Source organism: Pan paniscus, chromosome 5, assembly GCF_029289425.2.
Source record: "Pan paniscus chromosome 5, NHGRI_mPanPan1-v2.0_pri, whole genome shotgun sequence".
NCBI classification, from domain to species: Eukaryota; Metazoa; Chordata; class Mammalia; order Primates; family Hominidae; genus Pan; species Pan paniscus.
The window spans coordinates 68807384-68819816 of record NC_073254.2 but is presented as its reverse complement, the minus strand read 5'-3'; the positions used below and the strand labels follow the sequence as shown (position 1 = coordinate 68819816).

Sequence of the window (12433 nt, the reverse complement as noted above, 5' to 3'; positions counted from 1 at the left end):
ATTCTGTCTGTGGGGACTCACTTGGCTCAGAGCAACAAAAAGAAAATATTTACTTGAGTCTTCAAAAGTAAAATTCATATTAATTTAGCTAGAAATGTATACATTCTTCAGGAGGTGTTTCTAATAGCTTCTAATCTCAATAGATAAGAAATATAGTATATATTTAAATGTAGCATATTTATATTCATGTAGATGTAGTATATATATTTTAAGTACTTTTTTGTAAAAATCTTGGGATTATTTTCCTTGTTCTAACACAATGCATCATTCATAAAAATCCTAGAAACACATGTTGAGCAGCTATTTACCCACGTTTTCTCAGGTACCACCAAGCCCTATCGATGCTTCCACTATTGCATCCATGACGGTTCTTGGCACAGCAAGAGATCAAATTCTGAGGGGATAGATTGGCCGTGTATCGACCCTTAGACTGAATTGCTATTCGGTCAGCAGCCACACCTGTTTCAAATAGAATATCAATTAATATTGAAATGATACATGGTATTTCTAATAAGGTACATAACCCTTTTTGTTTGAACCCTAATGTAGTCTCTAAAACTGTGTATAATTTATAATTAAAGCCAAAGAGCATTAATATATTTATGTATTCCAGCCAGTTGAACTGTGTCATACTTTCAGTTATAATTTTTGTCCTATTTTGGTATTACTCAATTGTCCTATTGACTTCAAAGATTTTTCTAGTTTCTTGTTCCTTTGATGTTCTGTATACTCCTGAACTCCTCATTAAGGAATCTGTCAGGTGAAACTCTTGGAGGGCAAGAGCCATATGTTCCTTATATTTCTATTTCCTGTACCTAGAACAGTATCTTGCATATAGTCATGGGAAAATACATATTTTCTAAATGAATTTAACTAAACCAGGGCAATCAAGAAAACTAACCATAGAAATATTCATTGGAAATTCATCCACAGTCATCTGATATATTGGAGTAAAACTGAATTCTTTGTTTTTAAACTGGTTTAATCTAATTTAACTACCCAGGAGACCATACTTAAGCTAATCCAGACTAATATGAATCTATCTTATACAGTATCTAAAGGCTACATAGCACACTTTTGTGCTCATAATATAAATTAAAATTATTATCTTAATCTTGTTTTAGTAGACATGGAATTCAGCTTGTTTATACATATATATAAAATGAAGTGAATATATTTGTTTAGTTACAATTACTGTTACTACTGTTACTAACTGTTGTAGCTACTATTAACTAATACTATTAGTTACATATAATATAGTTCATTATATATATCTATACATGTAATTATATATATAATCTAATAGCTATATATGTAACTGATTATATGTAATGCTATATACAACTAATAATATAGTTATGACTATCATATTGTTAACTAATATCATTATATATATATACACACACACAAACTTTTTATTATTAAAACTTCTATTCTTTTGTTATATGACTTCCCTAGAATTGTAATTGTTATTAGTTCATTCGTTTTCTCAACACATTTATTAAACACCTACTAACTGACAGGCATTGTAGCACTGGAAATTACAATGATGAACAAGAAACAAGGGAGACATAGTTCTGCCCTCTTAGAATAATAGACCAGGGAAACTAATCAACCAGTAGCAAAACCCTACAGATGTCATCATTTTGATCATGGTACCAAAATAAACTAATGTGAGTGATGAGATTATGAAAAAATTGGGGTGGGTGCCATTTTAGTACAGACTTTTTTGTTGAATATCTGGAACAGTCTTGTTGAATATCTGGTACAGTCTTGTTCAGTTTTGTTCTAAGTGAGTTTCTTACTCACTTTTAATTAAAGGCAACAAAATAATAACTTTTCTTCTATTTAATCACTTTTCTTAGTGAAAGTTTTAGTTTTTTTCTCATCAAAATTGTTAGTGTCCTGAAACCCCTCAAGGGTGCTAATTAAAAATTGTCTAAAATAATTCATTTAATTCATTTACATATGTATCTTTGTATACACATAGTTTTAATGTAACTACAGCATATTACAATGCTTTAGGGCAATTGCTGGCATTTTTTAGATGCTCAATATGTGTTAAATCTATAACCTCCAACTCCCTACTAAATTCCCATCTACTATTGCACTAGGATATATTTCATAGGAGCAAATGGCATTACACGACTTCTGATAGTCTCAAGAAAATAATTCCCCATTTCATCAAAGAAAGGAGAAATTCTTTGATGCTCTGACATTCAGCACAGGGGTTTAGAATGAAATCGAAATTTTAAAAAATGGTGTAACTCTGTTTTCATTCAGAAAATACTTTTATAGTGTAGAGAAAACAGTAATCCAGAAGTCGGAAGCCTGGTCTCCAGGATTATTTCTGATATTTCTCATCTTTTGGCTTCAGATAAGACACTTTACCTATTTGGGCCTCGTTTATAATACTGGAGGCTTGAATAAGGTGACCTTTAAAATCTCTTCCAGCCTCACAAATCTGTAGATTTCAACTAAAGGATAAATGTTTTAAATCCTAATGTTATGCAATATGTTGCTCTTATACCGACATTTCTGAATCTCAATGATGGTTTAGCTAAAATTCACTTGAAATATTTAGAAAAGGTCAGAATATTTAAGAATGACTCAGTTCAACCAATTGTTTTCCACTCTCTTCTTAAAAACTCTCACTGGACAGTACCTCTGAGACACACCCTATTCTTTCCCTTGCTTATTTTATTCCGTCTTCAAATATATGTGAAACATATTACTCCCACTACTCCAAACACCTTTATCTCTTCAGCTTCTGAAAAATAGCTTGAATTTGATTTGATTACATAAGTTTTTAAAATATATGTGCATATTTTTAAGAGTCTTATTTATTCAATTTTATAGCTTTTAGTTTCTCTGAGAGATAATCTTTTTTTGTAACTAATACTTCTCGACGTAATTTTTTAGATCTTTATGATAATTTAGTTTATTTTTTTCTTTATTTAACACAAAAAAGAATTGCCCTAATTTATCATACTGAATTCACAGGATACAAAACTATGTCCTTTGGAATTACAAAAAGAAACCTCTCTCTGGTGTTCCGTGAATTAGGTAGGGGAACAATCCTGACTTGGCGCAGTGCAGAGGCTCTCTGTGGGGTTGAGACCTGGGAACACCAAAATATATCCTCCACCCTAGCAAGTTGCTTTCAGTATTTCACCACGAATGTTTTTCTTTAGATATCTTCAGAAATACTGGCATAATATAAATTTTAGGCAAAATTCTTATAGATCTAGGTGTAACACCTTAACCACATGAATATAAAATGGCAAACGGTTTATTATATTAAACCTCTCTTCACCCATCTGAAACAACCTTAATCTTCTTTTTATTATCTGGTCTTATCCATCAATAGACAAACAAATTTTAGCTCAGAAAGGTATCCATGTGGGTCCCTGACACATCAAGGACAGCATAAGATAGCCAGAGAGGGGGTGTGGGCAGCAGTGAATTAACAAATGTAGCCACTTGGGGTGAGCTTGGCTACCATTATGATTCTAACAAAGGCATTTCTGGAGTTGTCTGATTGATACTATGGAGCAATGATATTTAGACAAAGATGTCAGCATTTCTCTGTCCCAGGATATGCTGCCTTTCAGAGCTGGCTTCTTGAACAGCCTATGTACTTGTTCACAATCCTTCAATGGCTTTAAACTGTCTTTGAACACTGTTGAAATTACCTGCAAACCCTAGAGCATGGTTTTATGAAGATAATTGAATGACAGCCAATCATCATCATGTTAGGTTTCATTTAATTCCTGAAATATATTCAACACTCCTTTGAGGATAATTTTGGAGACCTAATTTGAGGGTTAGTCTGTAACTAATTTATTGGATTTGTGAATTTATATGAAAGTAACTATAAAAGAGTCATTGCTTATACTTTTTGAGTAACAGTAGACTTAATTTAGAAGCTATTCTTATTAAAAGATCAGTTACATTACTTTTGAGTCAGAAACTATATATTTGCTTATATTTATTTAAAATGAAATAAAATCCATTTGATCCATTATTATTTAGGTTTAAAGTCTTACTTCACATCAAATTAGATTAATAACTGTTTTTGCAAATCGTATAAAGAGTAAAGGTATGAGGATTACGTGGGTGTGTCTATATGTATATTAGAATTATAAATAATATATGAATGAAGAAGAACCTTAATCCTTTTTTATTATTTGGCCTTAACTCTGAATAGACAAACACATTTTAGTAAATTTATTTTGTCACTCTTTTGATTCGCTCTCTATTTAAAATTGCACCCTAAAATAAAAAAAAAAAACTTTTAGACTAAAAATGGATTTTTTATATAATCTTCAGATTACTTTCTTCCATCATAATGAGATTTTATTTGATCATATGCTAATATTTAAATATTCTAATTGTTAAAATTGTTCAATTATTCTCTCAGTCTCTAGAGCCAAAAGGAGTAGTTTATAAGGAAGGAATTAAAATGACTTTATTACTTGCAGTGGAAAATGCCCAGGATGCAGCACAATTTTTTTGATCCAATGGGCCATGAGTCCATCCAGGCCATTTATAAGAAGCAACAAAAAACTCTGGAAGATCAGTTGTTGCAGGTAAAGAAGCCTAAAGAGGAAGAAGAGGTACATGTATGAGATTTTCTCAAATATGTCTAAATAGGAAAATGTCACGCCCTTTTATAAAGTTATAATTATTTTTTAAATTATTTTATACATCCAAGTTTCCAGATGAACTACAGCTATGTGGGATTTATATTTCACTCTATGGTTAAAAATGACAACTCAATATGGGGACTCATAACCTAATACAAGGTCATGAGAAAAATACATAGAATGGTTTTACTGGGTTACTGCACAGTGCAATAATATCAGCCAATGTTTCTATCACCTTGAATCAGAGTTTTGCTCATCCATAGGAAGACCACATGGTGTTATTCAAATTTGTCCTCATAAAGAACATTTACTTCTCTGTCTCTCCTATTTTAAAGAGTGTATGTGATTCTGAGATGAAATTAATTTTGAAAGGGTGCATTTATGACAATTATGTATTATATGTGTATAGAGCCCCAAGGAACACATCAATTTTACACCAGCTATTAGGAAATACAACTGGGATGAATTGGTTGATATTTATAAAATACTTGAAGACTAAAAAGGACTTCAGGACTGGGCACGGTGGCTCACGCCTGTAATCCCAGCACTTTGGGAGGCTGAGGCGGGTGGATCACAAGGTCAGGAGTTCGAGACCAGCCTGGCCAACATGGTGAAAACCCGTCTTTACTAAAAATACAAAAAATTAGCCAGGCATGGTGGTGGGCACCTGTAATCCCAGCTACTCAGGAGGCTCAGGTGGGAGAATCACTTGAACCTGGGAGGTGGAAATTGCAAGAGGTTGCAGTGAGCCGAGATCGCGCTACTGCACTCCAGCCTGGGCGACAGTGCAAGACTCCATCTCAAAAAAAAAAAAAAAAAAAAAAGACTTCAGGAAGTGTGTAAGAGCAACGGTGCAAAATTATGGTGTCTTAAGAGCCCAGGTTAAAGCCCTGACAAAGTCTGTTTTGGCTGCCATCTTTCCAAGAAGCCAATTAAATTGTAAACTTGTTCTGTTCATTTCATTCAAAGAAAATCTAGAACACTATAACCTGTTATTTCCCAAACTTTTCTAAAGAGATGACTTTCGCTTCCAAAAAGAATCAGGCTTAAACCAAATAACGATTTGTTTATTAGTTTTTCATCAGTTGTGTATATATGTTCTCACACACACACACACACACACCCCAATCATTTCTGAGCGTTCTTTAAAGTTTTGAAAGTGTTTTAATGTCTTAATACTCATTATTTTATTTTGTCTTCTCAATATTCCTATGTGATATACTCAGGGACAAATATTATTAGCTATTTTTTATGAATAAGAAAACTAACTTTTAACAGTTAAAAGACATGTTGAGTCCCTCAGCTAAACAAGAAATGCTCCTAGGACTACACTCAGGCTTCTAAATTCTTAACTGCTTCATTTCTATAGTTTCCCTGCTTTATCAGAAATATATGGCTAATTTGCCGCAGAAGTAAAATGTTAAAAATTTTTACCAATTTAAAAGTTTTGTGATTGTGCCTTGAGCTAGTCATATTACTGATCTGGTTGGTATCTTGTAAAAAAAATTACTTCTGATAAGTACATAATAGCTTCCAAGATTAAAACAAGGAATGTTTAGAATTTACAAGTCTGCTTGAAAAGGTTTTCATCCAAAATAACTTATAAATTTGTATTTTAATAGGGGAGTTCAGTTTTGACTTAGAAAACTATTACCACCTGACAAGAAAGTTATTATATCCTGAGGTCCATTGCTGCTATTTTGATGATGGAAGAAAGTGCCAAAAACATCAAGCAGATCATTGTGAAGTGCTTACATGATAACTTCAAGGATGGTATCATAGAAAACTAAGTGATTTGGTGGTTTTGATGACATTAGATGGACTGCATTGCAGAATCTTAGGGTTGGGGCAGAATACATTTATTGCTCTGGGTAGATAATTTGAGAGATACAGACTCACTTTTGAAAGGTGCCTTCCTAGCTGAGGCAGAAATATACATATCTTAAAACTCATACCCTTCAATTTTGTATTATTGGTTTGTCAGTGTGCCTTTAAGCATTTATAATACTAAGTTGCCTCATGTTTTCAGAAAAATAGTGGAGTGTCAATTGTTATTTTATCACTTTAAAATTTCAACTTAATGACAAAGCTAGGATATGTTCCTTCTACTCTACTGAAAAAATAAACATATAACTATTACTTTAAACACAATTCAGCAGGGTTGGGTTATTTAGAAATTGACCTCCACATTTGAAAGCCTACCAGAGTGCTTTGCATATGGGAGATACGCAATAAATATTTAATAATAATAATGAAATACATATCTATCAAGTAAAAGTATGTTTTCCTCCATAGGCACTTTAAGTTAAATCATAATACCAGCATGCATTTGTCACTTTTATGATTTATTCTTTAAAAATGAAAAAATATAAATGGTGAATCCGTCTCAATAAGACAAGTCAATAATGAAACAACAAGCAAAATGACATTTTTATTAAAAACTTATTTACCAATCCACTAAGCCAGATCAATTTATGAAGATCATCTGTTGGATTTTCAAGATTTTTACCATTTATTTATTACTGCTTTTACTAAAAATGAGCTCCTAGGATTTGAGGAGCAGCAGGCACATATTTTTTATCTGCCTCATGATATCAGCTAATCTGATATTATAAAACCACAGAAAATTTTATATTTCATTATTTCACAATTACTGTATTCCTCTGTAAAGTAAATTGTTTAGAGTTTATAAATAAAGGTAAGCATCACAGAATAATGGCTATTAGGAATTGGTAATAGAAGTTTGGCTTTAATGAATGATACATTTCTTTTTAATTTTTTTTTTTTTTTTTTTTTTGCTTAATAAAGCAAAAGAATCAAGAAGATCAGCTGATAGTGACAGAAATTCCAAAATGACACTGGCTTGAGTAGATAGAAATTCATTTTTAAGAAAGACTTACAGGATTTCATATAGATATGCTTAATTCTTTTCATTGTAATGTTGAAAAATATTTTAATCAGGATCTAACCATATTTCCAAATCAGTATTAGCCAAATTTGATGTTCAATGTGAACAGTCTCCCTGCTTCAGTATTTTCATTTAAAAATTAGAAATTAAAGATATTGTTGGCAAATATGGGAATTAAATACAACAATAAACACTGGAGAATTGTATAACATTTGCATTTAATTAAATTAAAATCTCTAAAAGAGTGGTGGAAATGTAATCATAGCATAGCTTGAGATAAATTGATCAATTTTCTCAGGAACCTCAGAATAAATTCTAGACATTCTTACAATTGAGTCTGTATCTACACAGTATCCTCTATGTGCATCAGCCCTATATTTTTAGTTGTATTTCCCCCCACCCATTTAAGCTTGGATGCTTACAGTGACCTGAGAACCAAATGAAGCAACAGAGAATGAAATTCTGTTATGACCTTTACAATCTAAGGTCAGTGGCCATGAATACCAAGAAATTTCGGAACTATTTGATACTGGGGATGAAAAGGCTAATTTTCTAGTTGCTAATGGCTAAATGAATTTCTCATCTTCAACAATATTTGTCTTTGTGCCTTACCTTTAAAAGAGGTATCCTTTGATAAGTCTCTAGTTTTTTATAATAATCTTTTAATGACTTCTTAAAAAGATCAATATGTAATGTAACTGCCCACTTCCCAGCCCCTCCACGCACCCCCCTCATCCCGCCTACCCAGGCTGCTATCACTAAGTTGTACCCTATGGAATGTAAGGTAGCTTCTGAGATCTTTCCTTAAGAGACAGCTGGCACTTGACTTTTACTCCTTTGTCTTGATCTTTCGTATTTTTCTGTTGACAGAAATGTAGGCATTACAGACAGACATAGAGCAGTCCTGTTGAACCATTATATGACCTTGGAAATAAAGGTGCTGGCAATGGAGGGACAAGAAGAATGAAGTGTGGGTATCCAGCACCACAGAGTACAATTCCAGCACAGGGCTACCCACTTCCAGATTTACTGGTGAGAAATCAGTTTCTATCTTATTTAAGCAACCGTCATTTTAAATTTTTGTCACTCTCAGCTGAGCCTAATCATAACTAAAACAGCACACACAATTGCCATTAAAGTTGCTAGGGCAATGTCATATTTCATTGAACCCAAGGCATCAACAAATGTAAGAAAGCATCTCAATTTCAGAGGTGTTAACGGGTGAAAAAATATGCATCTGAAAATGGATGAACTGTGATATTTCCTTAAATGAGTTCCTTAGAACACTAGTTCTGAGGAATTTTAATAGGTAATTACAAAAGGAGCTAATAAAATAGTTCTGAGACACACCGGTTTTGAAAATTAGATTTTTGTCTTCACTGCAGTATTTTTTACAAACTGCTAATGTATGTGAGCTCTAAAACATGGTAATAATGTTCATGGTGTTAAATGTTCAGGATTTGGTCCAGTGCAAAATATTTTATTTTATTTCATTTACATCATATCATTTTTATTGTGAAGCAGATCAATGAACTAGTCTTTTTTTTTTTTTTTTTTTTGAGACAGAGTCTTGCTCTGTCACCTGGGAGTGCAGTGGCGGGATCTAGGCTCACTGCAACTTCCGCCTCCCAGTTTCAAATGATTCTCCTGCCTCAGCCTCCCGAGTAGCTGGGACTACAGGTGCGTGCCACCACACCCGGCTAATTTTTCTTCGTATTTTTAGTACAGACGGGGTTTCACCGTGTTAGCTAGGATGGTCTTGATCTCCTGACCTTGTGATCCGCCCACCTCGGCCTCCCAAAGTGCTGAGATTACAGGTGTGAGCCACACCTCCCGGCCAAACTAGTGTTTTATGGAACATACTTTAGGTCAAGACAGACCCAGACATGGAGAGGCCAGAGAGTAGGTGCCTGTACTATGAACACACAAAATGACTTTAGAAGTCTACTTTTTAACAGCCTAAAATATTTCTTCATAGAGAAGAAAATAATAAATTTTTACATTTATTTTTGAAGATTTGTCCTGCAGTTATCAGTTAGGTTCCACTGTGTTGTTCAAGCCATAGTCAATTTTACCACAGTGTTATACATCAGACTGTGACTAGTGCAGAAATATCACATTGAAATCTGAAAATTGATTTGAGAGATAAGACATTCATTCTGCTAAAAGTGCAGGTGAATAAGGAGTGAGGCCAGGCGTATATTTTCTAAGTTTACCGAAGGGTGTGAGGTTCCATTCTGAGAGAGACAGAAGTAGTAAAAAGAAAGAAACACAAGTTTGACACTCTTTGAATTTTAAAATTCTTAATTCAGTGACAGCAAGAACAACTATCATACTACTCTGTCCTCGGCTTTTCCCTACATGGATGAAAAATTCTGAGATGAGCTGAAGGAAACATATACAAACACAGTCTCCACTGTAACATCTGGCCCTGCCTCTCTTCTCCTCTTCTACCGCACCATCAGCCCTTCCTGTATTCCAGAAGCCTGATGCCATTTGCCTTATGTTCATGTGTGTGGGAGCTAAACACGAATTTTATGGAGAAAATGGTCGTTATTGCTCAATATTATAAAAAGTATATAACTGTGTTTTTCCCTTTTATGCTGAATGTTTTGGTTTCCACAGAGGCTTCTGTTTATAAGGGTGACATATGGTATTGCGATCAGGTAGGAGATGTTTGTTCAGACAGGGTTATTCCTAGTCAAATCAAAAATTTCAAATCCCAGCCTGGCACAATGGCTCACACCTGTAATCCCAGCATTTTGGGAGGCCGAAGTGGGCGGATCACCTGAGGGCAGGAGTTCGAGACCAGCCTGGCCAACATGGCAAAACCCTGTCTCTACTAAAAATACGAAGATTAGCTGGGCTTGGTGGCAGGTGCCTGTAATCCCAGCTACTCAGGAGGCTGAGGCAGGGAGAATTGGTTGAACTCAGGAGGCAGAGGTTGCAGGAAGCAGAGATAGCAGCACAGCACTCCAGTGTGGGCAACAGAGCAAGACTCTGTCTCAAAAAAAAAAAAAAAAAAAAAAATTCAAATCCCATGAACAGTAGAAACTAAACTTGGAAAATTACTTTAAGATTTTCAAAGATATTTCTTATGCCTCAGTACTTGGCTGTCATTGAAATATATTTCTGAAAAGAAAAAAAAATCCTCATATTATTACATGTTATCTAGAGAATAATAAAGTATCCAGATGATTAAAAAAATTTTCCATTTCTCACCTCAAAAATCATTGACTTTAAAAGATTTTTTATTATAAAATAAATAAAGTATTATTTTACTTTAACTTCCAACATACTATAGAAAGTATAACATTTTTTTCTTTGTTAGTTAATGCCAATACCTTAATATATATTGGATGACTGAGAAAGGATGCTGTTCTGGTTAGCTATGAGATTGACTCAAACAATTTTAGGTTATTTTACTTACCGCAATCTGATATTAAATAATATAGTACACCAACAGGTTTTAAATGCCATACTAGCCTTCTTAATATTTTAATTGTTTCCAAATAGTTCCACCTTAGACATAATACTTACCTGTAATAGCTTTAGTAACCTAATTAGTCTCCTTGGGAAACAAATAAAAATAATTTCAAAATTGCTAAAGAAACAAATTTTAATGGAGCCAAGCATACAAATGAACTCTTAATTTTCACATTTCTTTGTGAAAATAGTATTTTTCCAAAATATTTTTAATATTTATAATAAGATATAACACAGTGAAGCTTCTTGGTGCTATCTCCCAAATTCACAGGCACTTGAACATTATGTCTGGAAAAACAATCAGGTACAAAGTTGATTTGATTTGATATAAGAGCATCATAGAACTCTCAGTTCACCAGAAATATATAAACTCTATCAGAGTCAATAAATCCAGGCCTACACCTTTCTTTATAAAAGAAAATGCTCCAAATAATGAAGGTTTTAATAACTTAGTCCTTACCACATTAACTTGCCTCAAAACCCTGCTATTCTCCCAAGGTCAATACAAGGGAGAAAGAACACCTTTATATATTACATAATAACATTTATTTAAACTTTACTATAATCTAAGTACTGTGCTAAGCATTTCTCATCCAGTATTTCATGGGACTTATGCAACCCTATGAGCTAGATACCACTGTCATTTTGTGCAGAAGGAGACTGAGGTAATAAGTGAAGGAGCCAGTAGACATGTTACGGGAATAATGACTTAAGCTAAAGGAATGAAGCCAGGAAACCAGCCAGGGAAGGAAAGAGCTTTCCCAGGAATTCAGGATGACTCATGGCTTATCTTTCCCATCCAGGGAAAATAATTTCCCTAATCTAAACTCTTACCCAAGCAATATGGCCAAGGAGATGTTTATGGAAGGAGGTGCATGGAAATTTTCAGCATGCTTGAAATCATACCACTGTTGGCTACTGCCCATGCTGGCTGTATGTATAGTCTATCATACGTTGAAAATGATTTTTTTTTAAGTTGGGGAAAAGTGTGTGTGCGGGGCGGTGAGGGGAGTGCACCACTAATTGAGAAGAATTCCCACAAAAAGAAATTCGTTGTCACTGTAGTTGGAGGCAGTTTGATATCACATATTGGGTTTTTCTATGTAGTCAACAGACTAAGAACTAGCTATAAAACTAACTGGTAGCTATAGCTTTCCAAAGCTTCCAGTTCAACTCAGTTCATACTTACTTCATGTTCTTCCTAGAAACACTTGCTGTTATTTCTGATTCTATTCTGCCTGACCACATATTAAAACCTCTCTAACACTCAGAAATTTAGTCCTAACTACTATGCCCTAGAAATAAGATGCATTTCCTTGACTTACATCGTAAGTGTAATAGAACTCTTACTGGTTCAGCTGAATTTTTCTTATTGCTTTCCTGGAATTAC

At 33.8% G+C, this 12433-nt stretch overlaps 1 protein-coding gene across 1 annotated transcript in view; it reads right to left on the bottom strand.

Annotated features, from left to right (window-relative positions):
• Nucleotides 1–12433, bottom strand: part of TINAG (tubulointerstitial nephritis antigen) — an 81913-nt gene that overhangs the window by 42411 nt on the left and 27069 nt on the right. Inside the window, exons 5-6 of the mRNA XM_003828936.5 lie at nt 4479–4602; nt 309–459 (exon numbers count right to left, since the gene is read on the bottom strand). Of these exons, the coding sequence (XP_003828984.2) occupies nt 309–459; nt 4479–4602 (275 nt within the window). The remainder of the gene's footprint in view (nt 1–308; nt 460–4478; nt 4603–12433) is intronic.